Source organism: Leptodactylus fuscus, chromosome 3 (assembly GCF_031893055.1).
Source record: "Leptodactylus fuscus isolate aLepFus1 chromosome 3, aLepFus1.hap2, whole genome shotgun sequence".
NCBI lineage: Eukaryota > Metazoa > Chordata > Amphibia > Anura > Leptodactylidae > Leptodactylus > Leptodactylus fuscus.
In genome coordinates, this window is record NC_134267.1 from 227,834,335 (window position 1) to 227,858,414 (window position 24,080).

The 24,080-nt window shown below is 42.0% G+C and overlaps 1 protein-coding gene across 1 annotated transcript; it reads right to left on the bottom strand.

Annotated features, from left to right (window-relative positions):
• Positions 1–3,207: 3,207 nt before the first annotated feature.
• Positions 3,208–17,684, bottom strand: LOC142198303 (cytochrome P450 2K4-like). Its single transcript, XM_075269274.1, has 9 exons — positions 17,508–17,684; positions 16,391–16,553; positions 13,611–13,760; positions 12,230–12,390; positions 10,374–10,550; positions 7,677–7,818; positions 6,344–6,528; positions 4,296–4,437; positions 3,208–3,386 (listed from the first exon to the last, which is right to left on the bottom strand). Exons 1-9 carry the CDS (start codon positions 17,679–17,681, stop codon positions 3,208–3,210), a joined length of 1,473 nt encoding a protein of 490 aa, XP_075125375.1. The 5' UTR covers positions 17,682–17,684.
• Positions 17,685–24,080: the final 6,396 nt, after the last annotated feature.

Consider the following 24,080-nt stretch of genomic DNA (forward strand, 5'->3'; position numbering starts at 1 on the left):
ATTCAAATGCAACTCCTATTTAAAGGGGTCGTCCACTTTCAGACCAATATTGAGAGACCAATGTTATGGTTCGTATAATAAAAAGCTGTACAATTTTCCAATGTTCTTTCTGTATCACTTCCTCACTATTTTCTAGATCTCTGCTTGCTGTCATTCATTCTGGATAAAAATCAGTCCATGGTCATGTGATATACAGTTTATGATCACGTGATGTGCGGTCCATGGTCATGTGATATATATGGAATATTGTACAACTTTCTATTATACATACAATAACATTTCTCTCTCTGTATTGGTCTGAAAGTGGACAAACCCTTCAAGTCTGTGGTAAAAACAAATTTCAACTTGCAACTAGGGTTGAGCTGATCTTGAGATTTCAAGATCAATTTTAAAATCTGATTTCTGATCATTTTCTAGCCGATCTCGAGCCCGATCTTGATTGTGAAATTTGCTCAATCGCCGATCGGAATCCGATCTTTTCCGATCCCGATCCTCAACCCTAGTCAATGCTTCTCTATGGGAAAAGTCACTTTTAGGGTTGAGCCGATCTTGAGATAACCTCCAATCTTGATCCCGCTGGAAAAGATCCGGTCAGAATTCCGATCTCGATCATGAAATTTATTTGATCTCCGATTGGAATCCGATCTTTTCCGATCCCGATTGCTCAACCCTACTTGCAACCAAAATCCAACAGCTTTGGATTTACTGTGACTGTCCCATCACTTTGGCATGTTTGGAGCAGTGATACATTGTTCGGTACGACTTTTTGACATGACGTACGTTGCCATATAGCCCTAGCCTAAAGCTACTGATTCCTATTGCAAAATCTAAAACAAGACTCCCCATTTCTTTCTGTGGGCGCACTGAGTTCCTTCATGTCTACGGCAGCACAAATCCAGGAAAGATGTTCAGAAACCAAGATTCTACTCTAGTGATAATTAATTGAATTTAAGAATATTGACATCTCAACAAGGAAAAGGTGAAGAATGTAGCCACGATACTTGGGCAAGTGTTGCGGTCCCAGTGTCTATGAGGATTCCTTTATCTCCAATGGCTCTGACAGGGTATTACAACATCTCGTTCATGCCATGGAGGACCTGACCCCTATTGGTATTCCCACCACTGAAACTACAATTAGATAAGAACCACTCTTGGCTTTATGAAACCCTCAGGTGATGCCTCTAGTCCTGCAAATGACCCCTCCGGTTTCTTGGAAAAACAAAGAAATAGTATATGTAAATGAGGCTCACCGAGTACCCTGGATGTTCCCAAGGGCCTCTGAGCACCCCTGCATCATCCCTCAGAAACGCCCCTCCATTGCTTGTACTCCTTATGCTCTCCTCCTCCAGACATCCTGTACCGCCCATATCTTTTCCATTCTCATTCTGGTCATTGAAATCTTGGGCATGCTCAGTACCGCTCTGTTCTGAGTGGTACTGCGCATGTCCAAGCGCCATTTTGTTGTAGAGAACTGCGCCGTATAGTCCATTGAATAGAGTGGAGTAATATCATATGATCTAGTGTTAGAGTGTCCAGAGGGAAGGAAGAGGGATGAGAGTTCTGTCCTCCCCTTCTGCCCTCCTTACAGGTAATAAACCGGGCTCCAGGGGACCGGGGTGTATATTAGTAATAATATATATTATCGTAGTAATTAAGCTTAACCAGTATAAGAAATGCACTGGTAATTGTTTTTAGTCCTGGATAACCCATTTAATGATCAATATCGGTTATCCTGTGGGCAGATAGTTGGAGCATATGGCAATATTACTCTATCCTTGAAAAACTAGATTCTTCGTAAGAATTCATCATATCCATCTGTATTGGCTTATATAGTGTAAAATCATTGTCTATACAGAATTTAATGGAGCATAGAACACATAGGTGTATATATATGGGATAGATAGATAGATAGATAGATAGATAGATAGACGTTGCCCACACTCTCCTAAGCCACAAGCCCCGCCATCCTAGCTCTTTAAACACTAACCTGGGAGGCGGGGCAGTGAGGCAAAGAAGACTGCAGCATGGAGTGGAAGTGAGAAGAACACCGGAGCAGCCATCTCTGGAGGTAAGTAGCTACGAGACATGTTAGTTTAGTCTCGCTTTAGAATGAATGGAGGCAGCCGGCGCACAGGGGGTTAAGGCTGTGTGCCGGCTGCTTCCATTCATTCCTATGGAACCGCAGCGGAGCCTTCACACTGAGTATACACTATATACTCAGTGTGAAGGGGAAACAGTGGGGAAATAATCCTCGATATTGATCCAACCTAAATAGATCGTGTTCGGAATTCTGATCGCGATTGTGAAATTTTCTCGATCGCCGATTGGAATCCGATCTTTTCTGAACATGATCGCTCAACCCTACCAGTCACCTAAGTATTTCTAACACCATAGAACATTATAGAACTTTAGAACATTATCTTCTCCTCATCCGCTCTGGAATTTCTTCTTTCCTTATTTATCCAACAAAGGTTCTTTCTTCTTTCCATCGGACATCACTTCTGACAGCCAGTACTACTGTACATGTCCTCCTCCCTCCCTCCCCAGAGGACACCCTGTCTGGTTCTCTACTCCCAAGAAGCAGAAATTCTCATTGCTCAAGTAATTGCTATAATGTCATGAAAAAAGTGAAGCCTGAATCCTGATAGCGATGGTATCTGCAATGTCTGTATTTCAGGCCTCTCACAGGGTGTATTGTTTACAATTTTCCGGAATTTTGTCAACACAATTGAAAAATGTATCTAAAAAAGGAATGTATTTTTTGTTTTTGTTTTTTTAAAATTATTTAGTCTGATCTTGATTTACATAATTGTTAACAATTAATATTCACAAAAAAATAGAGAGACCCGCCCCCAGGACACCAACTGCCTCATTTGCATAACACTCCAAAGTTGTTTTTCTCCATATGTACAAATGTGTACATGATGACTATCCTGACCTCCTATCTTCTATCATTTCTCTCATCACCTTTCCTCTACAGGTAGGACATTGCTCACCTTTACTCTATTGCCGTTGCCCAATCTTCTGGCACTTAGTGAGTTCACAACACAGATAACACATTGTCAGAACACACAGCACGGGATGCGATAAGACATAATAACTATTACAATAGGAAAAACAGCTCAGCAATGTACACAAAGTCTAAGACATCAACATCAACTACGTACAATGGACCCTTTATCCACCTGTTCCCCTGTATAGTCCATTTTATTTGCGAGGTATGGCAGAGATTTCATATGGTTTGGGGACATTTGTAACCCCCTCTCCAGGGGTAAGGTCCAGTTTAGCACCAGGTGGGGCCTGGAAAGTGAAGTTTTGTAACAATGTTGTGAAGAATAGAAACAGCTCCATCTTAGCCAAGGTCTCACCGGCACAACTTCTCTTACCTGAAATATAAAGGGTAGAAATTATTACAGATATAATATCTTACATGGCGATTCTACTTCCATGTTGAATTATAAAAGTGACAATTTTCCAATATTCTTTTGACATCAGTTCTTCAAGTTTTTTGTTTGGTAGTCAACAGAATTGTTTACTTCCAGGGGATACAATGTGTCCTGATCATGTGATACACATGTTCCCTGCCCGTCACAAATATTTCCTTTCTTTGCTTGACATGAGTTTATCTTCTGGTTTTGAGTTACTACATTCAGTCCTGACCACCATCCAGTATGCGGTGGCGACACAACATCTTCATGCTGTCGATATTAAGAAATGATGTATGACAGTGCCTGGAGCAGAAGAGGAGCCCAGGAAAATGGAGGGCAAGGATATAAGTGTGGTTTGGAAGAGTCTGAATATATTTTTTGTTATCTGACCTGGTCTGGGGTGTAAATGTTTTTGGTCAGGGAATAACTGGGGAAAGGGGGCAGGTGCCTCAGGTGATGGATGCCAGAGAGGGCGCTACCAAGCCACTTCTATGTATTTAGATACAAAGTAATGGCCGTGATATGAACCTTTGCCCCAAGTGAAGGACTGCTCTGCTACAACTGTTTTTGGGGTATGATACAGGGGTGCAAACAATTTAGTTAAGCATATATTGGATGTAAGGTATGTATTCTGTCTGAGACTGTACCTCACCAATGGTGTACTTTCCAGTATGGTCAATAGACTGATAATACAATGTGGACTTCAAGTATAATCCTGGTATCTGACTAGGGCCATAACTATAATGGGTGTAAGCAGGTGCTTGAGTCCACCCAAAGAAACCATCAAAGAAGATATAAGTATTATATGTAAATGGCCCTGGAACTTCAAATTATACTTGTTTCTGTTACCGCCTGGTCCACCATTACCTAATGAGAATGGTATGAAGGCCTCACTCTTCTTAAAGTTTCCGTCCGAGTCAAGAAAGTGTTCTGGATAAAACTGTTCCGGCTTCTCAAAGTAATCTTTACCTTTTAGTACAGAGTGTAGCAATGGCATAACAATGGTGCCCTGAGAAACAAGAGATAGAAAGTCAAAGGCTGTCATATTCTTTGTATCTATCTATCTATCTATCTATCTATCTATCTATCTATCTATCTCATATCTATCTATCTATCTATCTATCTATCTCCTATCTATCTATCTATCTATCTATCTATCTATCTATCTATCTCCTATCTATCTATCTCCTATCTATCTATCTATCTATCTATCTATCTATCTATCTATCTATCTATCTATCTATCCACTTTACCTGGAACTCCACTTATACTCTGGGAGTTGGAAGAGACCCCCAGAGTACAATAATAGCACTTCCGGTTCATGACAACAGGTTTGAGGCCCATTACTTTTTGCAATTGGAACATTACTAGCAACGTCTCAGCTGATATATACATGAGCTTTTCTCAAGCAAAGTGATGGAGTCCAAACAGGAAATAACTAGCAAGTCCAATGCAAATGACATAATCAATATCAATCAATGTCTCAAAAAATACAGTGAAATATTCTGCAATGGTGAATATATAATTCAATAATTGTGAACATAAATAATAGTGCGGAAGTGTGCAATAAAGTATAGAAGAGGATCTCACCTAAAAACATAATAAGCCAACTGAACCATAAGTAAGTAAATCCGCCATTCATAGCAGCGTTCTGTACATGCTACTACTCATGCCTATCTACTAGGACAGAAATGGACAATTGCAAAAGTATGCCCATTATGGCGTTATTATTATTAAGTTGTGTATATACGGTATATGTACAGTATATACCAATTATACATTTATATATACTGATTGTGGTGGTTTTCTATTTGATCCATACTAACATTTCAGGGTTAATAGTCCCTCTACTATATCTATTCTTCCACTATTCTAAATGGTGCAAGATCGATAGGGGGACCGTTACAGATTTTGCATTGGGGTCCAGGGGCTTCAGTTTACACCTCTGCTTACTAGTACCCATAAAATGATATTGGAGAGGAAATACATCTGTTGAAAGAACTGCGGCTTCAGGTTAGGTTCACACTAGCTTTGGGTTTCCTTCCTTCAGGTCCCCATGTGGACCAAAGGATGGCAACCCATTCCACCCAAAAAAAAACCAGTCTATTGTCTATGGGTTCCGCTTGCAGCTAATTTAAGTAGAATCTCAGGCAGATTTAAGCCCGGTTCACTTCTGTATTTGGGTTTCCTTTTGGGGAGTCCACTCGGAGATCCCCTGAACGGAAACCTATCCACATTAAAAAGTGGTTACCTTCAGGAAACCCACAGACCTCAGACTATAATCGGGTCCATGTGGTTTCTGCTCGGTTTCCAGGATCAAAAAAAGTGCTGCTTGTACGATCGATCCGTTGGCAATGGATATGACCTTGAATTCAGGAACTTTCTATGGTCTGTGTCCTATATTCATGGTCTTATCTAGAGATGAGCGAGTACTGTTCGGATCAGCCGATCCGAACAGCACGCTCGCATAGCAATGAATGGACGTAGCCGGCACGCGGGTGGTTAAGCGGCCGGCCGACGTCAAAGCGGAAGTACCAGGTGCATCCATTCATTTCTATGGAGTGTGCTGTTCGGATCGGCTGATCCGAACAGTACTCGCTCATCTCTAGTCTTATCCATTGGCAACTGATCAAGGCAAAAGACTGTCAGCACTAAGATGGTTAGAGAAAATCCTTAAAACTATATTTTTAATTATTTATATTTGCAAAAATTCTTAACTTTCATTTTAGATATGGTTATTTTGATGTGAAAATCTCTTTAAGGAGAGCCACCGCCATTTCTAGTCTCTGCCAATAAAGAATTTTTCTTGACATTATCTGTTATGAATTAATTAAAGCTGTAAAATACCAAATTCAGGTATATGTGGGTTACTCTATTATTTCTTTAAATTAGCATATTGGAGACACTTTTCTTACCTTCGGTATAAAGTAACCCCAGAAAATGACATCACGAGAGGCTACATGGGAAACACTGGCCGGGGCGATATCAGCAAACCTCTGAACCTCGTGTATGACGGCATCTGTATACGGCATCTGCCTTCTGTGCTCTATCTGAGGCTGAGATGATCCCATCACTCTTTCAATTTCACTCTGGACTTTTTCTGTAAAGAGAGATATAACTAATACAGAGGTGTTCATTAGGGTTGAGTGATCGGGATCGGAAAAGATCGCATCCCAATCGGCGATCAAGTAAATTTCATGATCGCAATCAAGTTCCAATCCCACCTAAAAAGATCGGATGGGAATTCGGATCACTTTCGCTCAACCCACTTACCTGCACAGAACCACTGCCGCTCCCCGGAGCTCTGGGCTGTTCTCTGTCTTCTCCTCTCTTTCACACACCGACAAAGCGCTGTGCATGCCCCCGCCTCCCTAGGCTAGTGTTACAGATGCTGGGAGAAGGCGGGGCTTGTTGTGGCTTAGGAGTGTGTGGGCGGGTACAGGGAGGGGAGATGTGAGTCATGCACTCATGTCTCCCTGCCCTGTACCCGCCCACACTCTCCTAAGCCACAACAAGCCCCGCCTTCTTCCACCATCTGTAACACTAGCCTAGGGAGGCTGGGGCACCCGGAGCTCCGGGGAGCGGCATAAACACCAGGAGGGGAGGTGACAGCGGTTCTCTGCAGGTAAGTGGGGGGGACTAAGTAGCCAGTGGATTTTTTTTATCACTACACACGATCATTAACAAATCCCATTGACTTGCATTAGGATCGGAATTGGGATCGGGTTCGGATGGAAAATGAGTGGAAATCGGATTTTAAACCTGAAATCTCAAATCGGCTCAGCCCTAGTGTCCATCCTTGAATTTGGTCAAGGAACTCAATTTCTCATAGAATAAACTCAATACAATATCACAACTAACTGGAATTGGAGTCATCCTGAAATTTACAAAAGTTTCAGTTCTCCTGAACACAAAACTTTTGGTGTTCATGGCCCACAAGAGGAAATTTTATATGTCCATAGATCATTAGCCTTAGACTGATCATTACTTCACTTTAGTATGTGTTGCCTCTTTCACGATCTTGTGCTCATGACCCTGGGAAAAAAGAGTAGCATTGTTGGTGAAGGAACAGAGTTACCATCACAATAGTCAGATAGCTTGTGTGACTTATGGACTCCTCTACATGGTAGAAGTTGAAGTAACACTTTATGGGAAATATCTTATCAATATAGTCATGATGAACCAAATTAAAAAAAAAAAAAAAAAAAAAAATCACTTCCAATGTTCCAACTTTTACAGAAACAAGACCTTGAATTTCTGGATATTTCATCATGAGCAGAAGTCCCCATCTCAGCGTGCTCGATGTGGTCTCCATTCCCGCAACAAACAAGTTATCTACCAGAGCAATCAGGTTCTCATTGTGGAAGTACTGACTGGATTCGGGGGTTCCCTGTAAGACAAGAACTTATTACTTTAGTACTTTCATCCTTACTGTAACTGGGGGTGTAAAATGAAAAAATAAAACGCTTATTAAAATGCCCCTAAAAACATAATACTGTCGAAATGATACCTAAAAATCCTTCTAATGTAAGGGGTAGAGAAGAACAAACTCCCCTACAAGATTATCCAACACAGTAGGCAAATATGTCCCCCTAGGATGTAAAATGCCTTTTGAAGTACCAGCGCCCCCATCAGGGCCTCGGGAACTGCTGTTTTAACTGCATTTATATCTATTTTCCACTTTAATTAGACTGACGATTGTTCTCCTGATGAACCCCTTATTTAATGTTTATGGGGTTAAACACGTAGAAGCGACCCTAGATATCGTCTGCTTACCTTTATCTACTATACTGATTCCCAGTGGTTTTACTACATGTTGACCCAGGTGTAATGTGTCTGCCTTTTCGGGTGTCTGTGAGTCCCTATCAGCCTCACGGTACATCAGATTTGCTGTGCTTAAAGGGATGTGTCCCTTAAAAAATCGCCTAAGAAAATAACATATACAAGAGTATTACTGGGTAAAAAGATGTGCAAATCTATTCTCCAGTATGTAGTTAGGAGAACAGTGCACTCTGTATGTCGCCCTCTAGAGGGCAGCATCCTTAACATCATGCATGACTCAGTTAATAAGTCTACTATCATGATGCAGATTTAATTGCCAAATTAGTATTTCTATTCCAAAAGGAACAGATTCCCAGTTATGGACAGCGCTGTTTCGGGCTATTGGGCCTCCTCAGCATAGTGCAGGGATACTGATTTGGCAGAGTGAGAGACTATAGACTAGGGTCAGGGGACAATCGTACACATCAGGAAGAGTGTGTGCCTACATAGGCAGTACGGAGACTTGCAAGTCATTCCTGCTCCGCTAGGGATTATGGGTAAAAAATATGCAAATCTATTCTCCTGGATGTAATTAGGAGAACAGTGCCTCTGTATGCTGCCCTCTAGAGGGCAGAATCCTTAACATCATGCATGACTCAGTTAAAAAGTCTACTATCATGATGCGGATTTAATTGCCAAATTAGTATTCAATTCCAAAAGGAACAGATTCCCAGCTATGGACAGCACTGTTTCGGCCTACTATAATATTACTATAATACTGAGGCTGTGTTTATGACCAAATGACCAGTAATCCAGGGGAACTGTAGTCATCCTAATTAATAAGGCTGAGTGCCAGGCAGTAAGGAAGTGACACCACTAACAATGTTGGTATTAGTTCCCTTCTCAGCCGAGAGGATGTGCACTGATGCAGTTTAAGACATGAACTAAATATCAGGAAGAGAGATAAGAACGGTGTAAGTCCTGTGTTCCTTCCTGATTGGTGTAATACATCTCAATCTCACAAAGTAAGGAAGTTTAAGCAGTTCCATATATCTTCTGGCAGCGAGCCAAGCATGTGTTACTTGCAGACAATGGGGTCTTATCCTGGGTGCAGGCACCATCTTACCATATCACATCATACCAGCCTCAAGCATTAGCAACCACATCTATCATTCAGCTCTTAAGGATAACAATGTTTTTTTTTTTTTTCATATATTACACAATTACAACCGTCACAATACAATTCTGAAGGTAATCTTCCTTTTATGGTGTGTCTAAAATGTTTTTTTTTTTTTTTTATCACTGGCCCAGGGAATGATGTTATTGATGTTTCTTGAAAAATGAGCCCATTATATGATTTCCTTTCATTGTGTGTTTTTCAGGAGTACAACCCCTTGGACAGGATTTTCCTTATATCTGTTACTACGTCAGTTTGGATTAGTTATTAGAGATAAACGAACACTAAAATGTCCGAGGTTCGAAATCTGATTCGAACAGCCGCTCACTGTTTGACTGTTTGAACGGATTTCGAACCCCATTATAGTCTATGGGGGGAAATGCTCGTTTCAGGGGTACGCAAAATTCAATAAAATTATACTTACCAAGTCCACGAGTGACGGTCGGGCTGGATTCTCCTTGAAGTCTTCTCCCGACGCAGCGTCCCCGCGTCTTCTTCCGACTGGAATTCACTCTGTCTAGGCATCGAGGCCTAGGCTGAGCCGACTACGCATGCGCGGTCATGTGCGGACATGCGCAGTCGGCTCTGCCCGGCCCGACGCCTGAGCAGAGCCGACTGCGCATGCGAGGATGCCTAGGCAGAGTGAATTACAGCCGGAAAACGCCACGGGGACACTGCATGGAGAAGACTTCTAAAGGTAAGAGAAGAACCAGTGTTGATTGGCAGAATGTATAGCATTCTGCCAATCAACGCTGGTTCTGCATCAAACTTTAAACTTCGAACAGCTAGTAGTGTTCGATCGAGTACGAGTATTTCAAATACCGTAGTATTCGATCGAACACCTACTCCATCGAACACTACTCGCTCATCTCTATTAGTTATACAGTGCAAAAATTATTTGGAGTATCATAGAGACAAATTTAAAGTTGTCACTTTTTGAAAAATGGCTATCAATACTAAATTGAAATGTTTGATTTTACCAAATAATATCTGTAAAATAGAAATACCTCTTGTTGCTTGACAAGGAAGGCGTCGATCAGGCCGCGCTGGTCATTCACATCCAGTTCTTCTCTCTGTTTTGTAAATGTTGCCTCTAAAAATTTGTGAAACTCTCTGTTATTTGCAAAAATTTTCCTGTGGGCTCCCGGGAGCCAGTGTATCAGGAATGGAATATTGTTCAACAGCTGCAAGATCAATATAATGAAACATATTAAGTATGTACACAAGAGGGATTTACTGAGAGAGGTTTAATTTAGGGATGAGCGGAATAATTTTAGTAGACGCAAATTCAATTCAAATTTTCTAAAGGCTTTGGACTCAACCCTGTTCCAAAACCCATGAGGCCTAGGGGAGATGAATAAACATAAAAAAAAAACATTCTTATAGTCTCCTTGCCTCACCTCTCCTGGGCATCCTTGTGGTGACTGGCATCCTTTGGCTGATATCATACACCCCAGGGTCACAACGTGAGGGACGCTGATATCATGATGCTTTGACTCAGCATCATGACGTTGGCGCACCCCACTGATCTCCACTTGATATACTCAAGGGTCTGAAGAAACCCCAGTGTGAAATAATATTTCTTCTGGTTCATTCAAAAGATGTTTGACTCGAAACAAACCAGAGGGTCAAATCTTCACCCATCTCTAGTTGACTATTATAGTTTTTATTTTTTATTACCAAAAAATCTTGTAGGTTATATAGGTTAAAGATTGTATTATTTATTTATTTATTTTTTGTAATATCTTACTTCTAATCTTAAATATTACCAATTTAAAGGGACCATGGGAAGAATATGCAAATCTGTCTTCCATGATGTAATTAGGAAGTCAGGTGCCTCAGTGTTGCAAACCAATAGAGGGCGCTCATTGGAATGTGCAAGCCTGTCTTCCCTGATGTAATTAGGAAGACAGAACCTCAGTGATATGGCCCAATAAAGGTTGCTCCCTTTAACATCATGCTCAACCTTCCAAGAGGCCTTTGTTTTGCAATGACGCTGGGATTATTACCAGGTATAGTCTCTCAACTGAGGACGGCCGTTTCGATGTTATTGCATCTTGTCAGCCCGGTGTAGAGAAGACTAACCTGGTAGAGGTGAGAGGCTTAGACAGGGTTAAGGGGATATCGTCACTCCTCACTCTCTACACTGGGCTGACGAGATGCAATAACATCGAAACAGCCATCCTCGCTTGAGAGACTATACCTGGTAATAATCCCAGCCTCATTGCAAAACAAAGGCCTCTTGTTAGGTCGAGCATGATGTTAAAGGGAGCAGCCTTTATTGGGCCATATCACTAATTCCTAATTACATCAGGGAAGACAGACTTGCACATTCCAGTGCGCGCCCTCTGTTGGTTTGCAACACTGAGACACCTGACTTCCTAATTACATCATGGAAGACAGATTTTCATATTCTTCCCATGGTCCCTTACAAAGTGGAGTGCTAAATGCTTAATAAGTCTCCACACACCTATATGGTGGTCTCTCCCTAAGGAGTGACAATATCCCCTTAACCCAATTTAAAGGGGTTAGCCTAGAATTTTTTATTGACTTCTTTAAATTTTATTGTTAATTTTATATTTTAGGTTATTTTTTAATATATATTTTATTTTCTTTTAATATTTTGGACTCCTAAGAGAGCTGAGCTGCATTGACAACACATGAATACTATATGAGGCAAGGATCCAAATGCTGATGCTTTCATGCAATGTACAGTACAGGAATTGGAGATGACCCTGAACAGCTGATCCATATGGGCCACCAGTTGGCCCCCCATTGATCAGATATTTAAGGCCTACCCTAAGAAGAACTCTTCAAATTTGCATTGTTTGAATCGATAAATATATCTGAATCTGAATCTTACCCTGACCAAGGGGCTTCCAAAAAGTCTTATGTTTTCATTTATTAAGTTCACAAGTTTCAGTATGGTCGGATCCTCATAGTCAAATCTACGATTCAGAAGTATGGCCACAATGATATTGGCTGCGGCAGAGTTCACATGATTCAAGTTATTGAAAGGTTTCCCTGAAATTAGAAAAAAAAAAAAAAATTTACAGATGAAATTAATAAAATTTTCAATGAAAAATTTACAGATCAAATAAAATGTGTGCTATGGTAAATTCGGGAATAAATATGGTGACCTGCCTTTATACAAGTCAAAAAGAGGGTTTTTTTTTTTTTTTTTTTAAAGATATTTAAAAAAAAAAAAATCTGATCCCACTCCTGGGATACCTGCATTTAGATTTAGTTGGAAAAGGAACCAAGGAACAAGTGTTCTATTCTTCCACAGCGCCACCACAGGAGAAATGAAGTATTACATTGTGTCAATTGAAATTAAAGGCCTATATATCTAATGCATGGATGTATTTGGTCCTCCACGGATAAATGCTCATTGTAGCCACTATGTTCCAGGTAAGTGGTAAGCACACACTCTCCCTAATGTGTACAATTATCCCCTGACCCTGAACTATAGTCTCTCACTCTGCCAAATCAGTATCCCTGTACTATGCTGAGGAGGTCCAAAAGTCCGAAACAGCGCTGTCCATAGCTGGGAATCTGTTCCTTTTGGAATAGAAATATTAATTTGGCAATTAAATCCGCATCATGATAGTAGGCTTATTAACTGAGTCATGCATGATGTTAAGGATGCTGCCCTCTAGAGGGCGGCGTACAGAGTGCACTGTTCTCCTAATTACATCCTGGAGAATAGATTTGCATATTTCTTACCCAGAATCCCTAGTGGAGCAGGAATGACTTGTAAGTCTCCGTATGCCTATGTAGGCACACACTCTCCCTAATGTGTACGATTATCCCCTGACCCAGGTAAGTGGTAATCATACCAAACAATAAACACTCTCAGTTTGCATGGTTTTCTCCCCCTGATAACCGACCTTGTTGTACCTGCTGGCATCAGAGATAACTCAGATCCTTGCAGTCAAACCTCTTAGTTGACATGGTTACTAATGACCATAGCCCTAGAGGGTCTCTCTGTAACCTCTATCAGTACCCCTGGAAATTACATCAATGGGATGCTGGTGGGGTGACAGAAGGAGCCCCTGTCAAACCATTTAGGTACAAAAGTCACTATTGACTGTAGGGGTTAATCTTCTGGGATGCTGATGGGTTACCATGGCCTGACATAGTTCCCCACGCCTGGCAGTAAAAATTGTGGCATTGAGAATAAACACCATGTAGAAAAGTCTTGAAAATAGATTTAGATACCGTAACTACAAATTAACTCTCACCTTCATAAGATTGAAATTTCTGTACCAGAGACTCGGCCTCCTCAATGATCTTATTTTCTATAGTCTTTTTCCCCATTCCATAATCCCGCAGGGTGGACAGAGTGAATCTTCTCATCACTTTCCAGTTATCACCATTAGCCAGGATGATACCTGAATATAACGAATACATGTTATGTGGGGCAGCTCAGGGGCACAGAGTGATGATTCTGCTTATCTAATAGACAAAAGCTTTGTCTCCACCATCCTAGACTAGCTGGAGGTTACGGAGACTTGGCTGTTCTTCACTGTCTATGTGACTCCCAGATAGGTATGTAGGAGTTGAAGGTGTTGACCAGGAATTTCAGAACTAGGAGGAGGCCGGGGAAGGGGAAACACAAATAAATTACTGCAGAACAGTATATCCCATGTAGGTCATCATGGATGGGTAAGGACCATTTCACACCTGCGTTCGGTATTCCGTTCGGGGAATCCGCTTGGGCCCCCCTCCCGAATGGAATACCAAATGCATTGACAAGTGGTGAGCTTGTGAAAGCACAAGGACCCCATAGACTATAATGGGGACCTGTGTTTTCTGCACGGTGTCCGCACAAGTCATACGGAGAGGAAAGTAGTTCATGAAGTACTCTTCTATCCAGAAAAACACATGGATCCCATTATAGTCTATGGAGTCCATGTGCTTTCATAAGCTCACCACTTGTCAATGTGTTTGGTATTCCGTTTGGGGGGTTCCCAAGCGGACTCCCCGAATGGAATACTGAACGCAGATGTGAACCATGCGAATGACTTCTCAATAGAAGGTGTTAAATGTTTTACATGTGCTATATTTTAATCCTTTGCGTTTGATACATGGATGGCCATTAAACTACCTAGAATTATTTATTTTATACAAAATCTTCATACCATAAGCCTCACCTCTTCATCTTGCATTCTTTAGATTTAATAATTTCCCTGCCATAGATATATGTCAAACATCCTGACACCGTGGCCCTTTAGTGGCCCAAGAGAATGTACGTGCATCCTTGTTATAGTGCCAATGTCTCAGGATCTATAGCAGCTAGCAACATAAGCAAGGATTAGGGTTGAGCAATCGTGTTCGGAAAAAAATCGGATTCTGATCGGCAATCGAGAAAAATTCACGATCTTGATCGGAATCCCGAACACGATCTTTTTAGGTGGGATCGAGATCGAGATCATTTCCCACAATTCTTTACTAGCTAGTCTCCCATTCATTCTAATGGGAGACTAGCTAACATCTCTAGTAGCTACTTACCTGAAGAGATGGCTGGTCCGGTGCCCAGTGTTCTTGTTCTTCTTCGCCTCGCTGTCCCCCGCCTCCCAGGTTAGGAGAGTGTGGGCGGGTTAGGAGAGTGTGGGCGGGTACTGGGAGGGGAGACGTCACAACTCCCCGCCCTGTTCCCGCCCACACTCTCCTAAGCTACAAGCCCCGCACTAACCTGGGAGGCGGGGGCAGCGAGGCAAAGAAGACTGAGAACACCGGGCACCGGACCAGCCATCTCTTCAGGTAAGTGGACACCAGGGGGGACTAAGTAGCCAGAGGATTAAAAACAATCCTCTGGCTACTTAGTGATTAAAAAAATTCACTACACAACGTGGATTCTAACAATTAAAGCGTTCAATTGTTAGATTCCATGCTGTATAGTGAATAGGATTGCTTTTAAAATCCGATCTCCGATTAGTAAAAAAAATCCCATTGACCTGCATTGGGATCGGAATTGGGATCGAGATCGGTTTCGAATGAAAAATGATCGGAAATCGGATTTCAAAATCGATCCTGAAAAGTCAAGATCAGCTCAACCCTAGCAAGGATTCATTTTACTTCCTTCCAGTTCAGGTAGTTTTATATAGATAAGTACATACAGGCCAATAAATATGATCTTATATTGATCTCATGTCTTTAGAAAGTGTTTTGCATGGAACTTTCTGCTTGGGTCACACTTTTAGCCACTAATATGTATATGCATTTTTAAAAGTAAAAATTACACTTGAAATCAAAATTGCATGAAGGTGTTTGAGTATATAAAGTGCTGGATAGGGTTCAGTCGATCTTGAGATTTCAGGATCGATTTTAAAATCTGATTTCCGATCATTTTCCAGCCGATCCTGATCGTGAAATTTGCTTGATTGCCGATAGGGATCCGATCTTTCCCAATCCCGATCACTCAACCCTATTCATGATATATACATGAATAGGGTTGAGCTGATCTTGAGATAACCTCTGACCTCGATCCCGCTGGAAAATCTGGGGATCGGAATTCCGATCGCGATCGTGAAATTTACTTGATCGCCGATCAGAATCTGATCTTTTCTTTTTTAAATGTAGATTGTGAGCCCCACACAGAGCTTACAATGTAAATTTTTTCCCTATCAGTATGTCTTTTTTTGGAATATGGGATGGAAATCCATGCAAACATGGGGAGAACATACAAACTCCTTGCAGATGTTTTTTTTTTGCCCTGTTGGGATTTGAACACCAGGACTTCAATGCTGTAAGGCTGCAGTGCTAACCACTGAGCCACCGTGTGGCCCCCTGAATCCAATCTTTTCTGATCCAAATCACTCAACCCTAGAGCTGGGTAACTTTTTGACAATGTGTCTAGTTTTTAAAAAATATATAAGTATGGGGGGAGGGGGCTGGTATGTTTTTTGTAATTCAAGTTGAATTATTTCATCTCAAAAGTGTGAAAATTGTCCTGGCATCTGCATTTTGGTGCCAAAAACCCAAAAAGAGCTATAATCTCCATACATAAAGATAATATTACCATGATTCTTTATTGTCTTATAAAACACTCTTGTTTTTGTCCTGTCCACAAAATCATCACCATGGTTCACTAACGCATCTTTAATCACTTCCAGACCACAAAGGATCACAATTTTTGATGTTCCTATTTGGACACTGAAGACTTTGCCATACTCCTTGGACAACTGAGAAGACAAAAACAATTATATAAATGGTCTCGTGGAGATTAATGTCAATTGACTTCTTGGGACTTTATCAAGGTTACGTTACATTAAGGTAATTTTGCAGGTGTACCTATTGGACTATAATTTTCCATTTTTCAGGGGGGTTAATTACTGCACAGTGTGGGGTCCAAAAATTGAATACATTTTTGGACTTCATGCTGTGTACTGAATAGGATCGTTTATTGTTTTTTAAATCCGATCTCCGATTATTTAAAAAATCCCATTGACTGGCATTGGGATCGGAATTGGGAACGGGATCAGGTTCAAATGGAAAATGATCGGAAATCTGATATTAAAAACGATCCTGAAATTTCAAGGTCGACTCAACCCTACACTCGAGTCAATAAGTTTCCCAGTTTTTTGTGGTAAAATTAGGCTTGGCTTATATTCGGGTCAGCTTATACTTGAGTATGTATAGTAATTTAATTTTTTTCTTCTTCAACAATACATCTATATTTTTTGTTTGTTTATTTTGTTGATTGTGAGCCCCACATAGAGCTCACAATGTACATTTTTTCCCCTATCAGTATGTTTTTGGAATACGGGATGGAAATCCATGCAAACACTGGGAGAACATACAAGCTCCTTGCAGATGGTTTTTTGCCCTTGGTGAGATTTGAACACCAGGACTCCAGCGCTGCAAGGGTGCAGTGCTAACCACTGAGCCACCGTGTGGCCCCATCAATACATCTATTGTAATGCCAAGTTTATACATTTTTTTCTACATTTTACTACTAATAATAATTTTTTTTCCTGTCGCCATATTCAGAGGAGCTCAAAGGTCCCCCTTAAAAAAAAACAAAACAAATATAACTCTATTCTAAATGGCACAAGGTTGATCGGAGGCCCCATTACAGATTTTACACTGATGTAACTGGGTTATAAAGAGGAAATTGGGTGTATCTTGCACGCTACCTCCACAAACGTCTTCTCTGGTTTTGACATGTCAAGCCCAAAGAAATTTCCAATAATGGGTAAGGGTTTCGGTCCAGGCGGAAAATTTTTATTACCATCTTGATCTTGTTTTTTAAACGAAGTGACCAAAAATAGAAGAACTATAACACACAGGAGAATTGTGACAAGGTCCATGGTGAATGTGTCCTCAAGAAGTCTGGAGAAGAAAATAAAATGGATTTTTGTTAGTTACAAATGACTTCAATCAGGAGGAGATTTATGTAAACTAATGATACTAGTAATGGACAAATCTCGTGAGATTCATTTTGTGAATATTTTTTATATTGACAACCAACATTTTTTTTAGTGGCAGCTACCATGGCTAAGCATTATAACGCTGACCACCATAGTCCACCAGTTTGAGAAACCCAGTACCTTAATGTGCACAGTGAGTTTGGGGCACCATACAACACAGTTCCACATGTATGCATTATATTTACATCATACATATACAATATTGTGCAATAGTTTTAAGCAGGTGTGGGTAAAAAAGCACAAGATAAGAAGGCTTTCAGAGATAGAAGGGTTAATAGTTTGTATTTGTCAATTAACAAAATGAAGTGAATTTAGAAAAGAAACATCTAAATCCCATCAATATTTGGTGTGATCTGTGCTCTTTGGAGGAGGAATCCTGGAAATGATGATATGGCCCCAACAGAGCCCTGATCTCATCATCATCCAGTCTGTCTGGGATGACATGAAGAGACAGAAGGATTGGAGTGAGCCTACATCCCCAGAAGATCTGTGCAGTGGCGTAACAAGGAACGGTGGGGCCCTGTGGCGAACTTTTGACATGGGGCGCCCCCCGACCGACACTAAAGACCTCGACCGACCCCCTCCTATGCATTCCTGCGCACTGTATTATGCACCATAGTGGCCTCTGCACACAGTATTATACCCCATAGTGGCCCCTGCACACAGTATTATACCCCATAGTGGCCCCTGCACACAGTATTATCCCCCATAGTGGCCCCTCCACAAAGTATTATTCCCCATAGTGGCCCCTGCGCACAGTATTATCCCCCATAGTGGCCCCTGCACACAGTATTATCCCCCATAGTAGCCCCTGCACACAGTATTATCCCCTATAGTGGCCCCTGCACACAGTATTATCCCTCATAGTGGCCCCAGCACACAGTACTATCCCCTATAGTGGCCCCTGCACACAGTATTATCCCCCATAGTGGCCCCTACACACAGTATTATCCCCCATAGTGGCCCCTACACACAGTACTATCCCCTATAGTCGCCCCTGCACACAGTATTATCCCCCATAGTGGCCCCTGCACACAGTATTATCCCCCATAGTGGCCCCTGCACACAGTATTATACCCCATAGTGGCCCCTGCACACAGTATTATCCCCCATAGTGGCCCCTTCACACAGTATTATCCCCCATAGTGGCTCCTGCACACAGTATTATCCCCCATAGTGGCCCCTGCACACAGTATTATCCCCCATAGTGGCCCCTGCACACAGTATTATACCCCATAGTGGCCCCTGCACACAGTATTATCCCCATAGTGGCTCCTGCACACAGTATTATCCCCCCATAGTGGCTCCTGCACACAGTATTATCCCCCATAGTGGCTCCTGCACACAGTATTATCCCCCATAGTGGCCCCTGCACACAGTACTATGTCCTACTGTGGACACCCATTAATAATTATTATACTCTGGGGTCTGAAAAGACCCCAGAGTATAATAATCGGAAACCCAGGGGGAGACAAACATAAAAGAAAACCTCTGTTGCTCACTTATCTCCCGGCTCCTACGCTGTCGGCCTCCGAAGTGCAGATGAGATTCAATAAAATTGCATTCACTTTACTGAAACTTAACCTAGACGGTCCCAAAAATACTGGATTAATGATAAATCGGGTGATCAGGAAGGACAAAGTAGTGTTGCAATTTGGTAGAGACATTCCTTGTGTGTGGGCAAGCAAGGGTGAAAAATTTGTGCCACGAGAGGTACATATTGCTGAGCTCTTAGTGTTCCTCATATTACTAGATAACTAGATAAAAAGCACACACAGTACCTCTGAAGCACACACAGAACCTCTGTGGTCTGGCCGGAAGGTTAAAGGGACAGTCGCTACATAGCCCAGACACCAGACAACAAAAGTTGTTGGTATTACAATCAACAAGGAGAAAAAAATAAAAAATACTGGGGTATAGCAATTAGAGATGAGCGAACACTGTTCGGAACAGCATGCTCACAGCACGCTCCCATAGAAATGAATGGAAGCGGCCGGCACGTGGGGGGTTAAGCGGCCGGCCGCCGGCAAAGTCTGCGTGCCAGGTGCTTCCATTAATTTCTATGGGAGTGTGCTGTGAGCATGCTGTTCCGAACAGTGTTCGCTCATCTCTAATAGTAATGCATTGCACATATGGCATGTGAGGTTTCAGGCTAGAGCTCCAGGTGTCCAAACCAGCCTCCTTAAATAGAGGGAAGACGGGACCGATCAGCCAGCCCAGGTGCTCAAGCCAGATGTAGATAGGCTGACACCAGTGTAAGGGTGAGTTCACATGGACTAAAGTGCCTCGTGATGTGGCTCGTATATGCCGCGTGAGCTTTTGCGGGCCGTATATGCTCCCATTGATTGCACATGCCCGCACTACAAGCGGACATGCGCAGTCGGCTCTGCCCAGTCCTGATGCCTGGCAGAGTGAATGAAGAGCCGGAAGACGCCGCGGGGAAGCTGCACGGAGAAGACTTCTAAAGGTAGGAGAAGAAGCAGCATTGATTGGCCGACTGTATAGCATTCTGCCAATCAATGCTGGTTCTGCATCGAACTTTTACATTCGAACAGCGAGTGGTACTCAATCGAGTACGAGTATTTCGAATACTGTAGTATTCGATCGAATACCTACTCGATCGAGTACTACTCGCTTATCTCTAGTAACTATGCAGCACCCACATTTCATACACATATACAGTGCACATACAATGCACATAAAGTATCATTGACTAATAGTTAATAAAATAACACAATTGGCTTCCCTTTGTACGTTCCAACAGGTCAATGATGATTCAGCCTTATGATTAGCATATAACATATTACAGCACACTTCACAAGCCATGCACAGAACACAACACCCCACACAGCTGGTGTCAGCCTGACTTGGGTTTGGATATTGTATATGGACATTTACTCTCACACACCTGAGATAGCTAACAACTAGAGCAACATGCACAATCCCTTAGTCTTACCTCTTTACAAACTTTGTAAGCTTTAAGCAGAATGTGTTAGTAAGGAGTCATATAGCGTTCAGGATCTGATGTCTTCAACGCTTTTCTTCTCTGGTTGACAATACTCATTCCCAAAAAGGAGAGGAGAAGAAGAAGTTAGTTCCATCCCCGTTGGCACAAGTAACACACCAGACTGCCATCTGAACCTGTTATGTGACTTTTGTCAACCTAAATGGAATGGATCAGGATGAGGAACAGCCTGTTACAAAACCAGTTAGGTTTTGTCTGCTACAAACATCCCAGAAACACAAAATGAAGACAAGGACAGTGAGCCCTAATACCAGACCCACTCTGAAGTGTCTGCTTGCTTGCCTCAGCTACCCTAAGCGTAGAGGACCACTGGGTCACAGCCCCTTCCTATGACACAAGTGCAACACAAACACAGATAAGACAAACAAGGGAGAACAGGTGGGAAAATAGTCAAGGGTCTGAATATTTAGGAAGCGGGACAAAATATGGACTGGAATAGACAGTTCTGCAAAAACAGAGGTACAGGAGAAAACCTCTAGCACGGTCCAGGGAGACTAATAGCAAGCACTAAGGTGTGGGTTAGAAAACTATAAGATAAGATAAGATAATCCTTTAATAGTCCCACAGTGGGGAAATTTCATTATGTTACAGCAGCCTAGTAATGCAGGTACAGGATAATACACAGTAATATAATACAGACGTAGGCACACATATGCTGAGAAGAGAAGATATACTAGGAGTCCATAGCAGCTAAGGAACAGAAGAGAAAGAAGGAAGACTTCATAGTCATAATCATTAGTTCTCTGTGCGGAGTGATCTTCACTTGGTCTGATGTAGACTATACAGCCTGATTGCGGTTGGAAGGAAGGACTTGCGATAGCTCCTTCTCACACTTGGGGTGAAGCAGACGGTCACTTACAGTGCTGCCAAGTCCCATCAAGGTCCCATACATGGGGTGGGATTTGTTCTCCCGCATGGAGGTCACCACAGACAGTGTCCTTCTGTCACCCACCACCTGTACTGGGTCCAGGGGGCTCCCCAGGACAGAGATGGCCCTTCTGATCAGCCTGTCAAGTCTATATATTGTATACTATATATAATATGTCAGGAATTCGCCCCAAGCTTGATTGAAAAGGAAGGATGCAGTGGCGTAACTAGGAATGGTTGGGCCCCAAGGTGAACATTTGACATTGGAGGCCCCCCTGATCCCGACCAACCCCCACCACCCGCACAAACCGCATTCCTGCATATGCTATTATGCCCCATAGTGGCCCCTGCACACAGTATTAGGTTAGTACCAACTTCATCAGTTCAGTAAAGGCCAGTTGGGGTTTCCATCCCCCATTCAGCTACTCAGCTTGCCTTCTAAGTGGATTTTCAAGTGGACCCGAAAAACAGAAACCCCAATGCAGGTGTGAACCTAGAGTAAATAGACTACAGGAGGTTTATTATAGGGAGGTTATTGGGTTATCACACCCTACCTCTGATGAAATACCAAGGCTAAACCAGTATAGAAAAGCCTTAGCTGGCTGTCTGTTTGCACCCTCGGGAGCATCATCTGAAGTTACCTGTTTTTTTCAGCATTGTTGCATTACATGACTTGTCTCACTGTTGACCATATGTGCATTATATGCTACTGACCTGCACGTCTTGGCGCATGAATGGGAATATATTATATTTAAAGGAGAAGTTTTTGATCACGATCTCAACGTATGGCTATGAGTGAGAACATCAAGATGTCCTAAATAATGAAACTCAGTATGTCTCTCGTGACGCCATTGCAGTCTAATAATAAACAAAGCACTGCATTGAGCCGGAGTATTCACAATGTTTACTTTGGCTTTACTCACTGTATACGATTTTATCTCATGAGTTTCTTTTTTGTTAATTTTGGTTTATTTCCACATCTTTTAATTATCAACAAAGATGTATTATTTTACTGTCCTCGCTTTAGGTAGTTGCTCTCCTATTACCTTTGTATTAGCAACTTTCTCCAGCTACCCCCCCAGTTTAATGTTCCCCTCTAGTTGCCCCCAGTTTAATGTCCCCTTCCAGTTGCTATTAATTTATTGTCCTCCTCCAACTACCCCCGCTGTTTAATGTCCCCCTCCAGCTGCTCATGTTTGATGCCCCCCCATTTGCCCCCAGTTTAATCTGGGGCACGAGAAGAGGGGCTTCATACTGTGGGGAAATTGGAGGGGAACATTATAATATGGGGGCATATAATGTTAGGGTGACTGTAGGATCATTATAATGTGTGGGGGCACAAAGAAAAATGGATGTGAATGGGCAGAGTCAATGTAGAAGTGGGCGGAGATAAATTTGCGCACATTTTGTCCCTATTTCTGTTCTTCTTCTATGTTCAAGTGGGCCCCCAACATAGGTATACTGATATTATCACTATAGGTTGACCGTATAGTGGTATATACAGTCCTATGAAAAAGTTTGGGCACCCCTATTAATCTTAATCATTTTTAGTTCTAAATATTTTGGTGTTTGCAGCAGCCATTTCAGTTTGATATATCTAATATCTGATGGACACAGTAATATTTCAGTATTGAAATGAGGTTTATTGTACTAACAGAAAATGTGCAATATGCAATAAACCAAAATTTGACCAGTGCAAAAGTATGGGCACCTCAACAGAAAAGTGACATTAATATTTAGTAGATCCTCCTTTTGCAAAGATAACAGCCTCTAGTCGCTTCCTGCAGCTTTTAATCAGTTCCTGGATCCTGGATGAAGGTATTTTGGACCATTCCTCTTTACAAAACAATTCAAGTTCAGTTAAGTTAGATGGTCGCCGAGCATGGACAGCCCGCTTCAAATCATCCCACAGATGTTCAATGATATTCAGGTCTGGGGACTGGGATGGCCATTCCAGAACATTGTAATTGTTCCTCTGCATGAATGCCTGAGTCGATTTGGAGCGGTGTTTTGGATCATTGTCTTGCTGACATATCCATCTCCGGCGTAACTTCAACTTCGTCACTGATTCTTGAACATTATTCTCAAGAATCTGCTGATACTGAGTGGAATCCATGCGACTCTCAACTTTAACAAGATTTCCGGTGCCGGCATTGGCCACACAGCCCCAAAGCATGATGGAACCTCCACCAAATTTTACAGTGGGTAGCAAGTGTTTTTCTTGGAATGCTGTTTCTTTTTGGACGCCATGCATAACGCCTTTTTTTATAACCAAACAACTCAATCTTTGTTTCCAAAATGAAGTTGGCTTCTCCAAATGTGCTTTTGCATACCTCAGGCAACTCTATTTGTGGCGTACGTGCAGAAACGGCTTCTTTCTCATCACT

Coding starts and splice junctions, on each gene's coding strand:
- LOC142198303 (XM_075269274.1), bottom strand. CDS start 17,681: ATGGACCTTGTCACAATTCTCCTGTGTGTTATAGTTCTTCTATTTTTG. Junction 16,554..17,507: donor CAGAGAAGACGTTTGTGGAG/GTAGCGTGCAAG, acceptor TTGTCTTCTCAG/TTGTCCAAGGAGTATGGCAA. Junction 4,438..6,343: donor GGGGTTACTTTATACCGAAG/GTAAGAAAAGTG, acceptor CTTGTTTCTCAG/GGCACCATTGTTATGCCATT.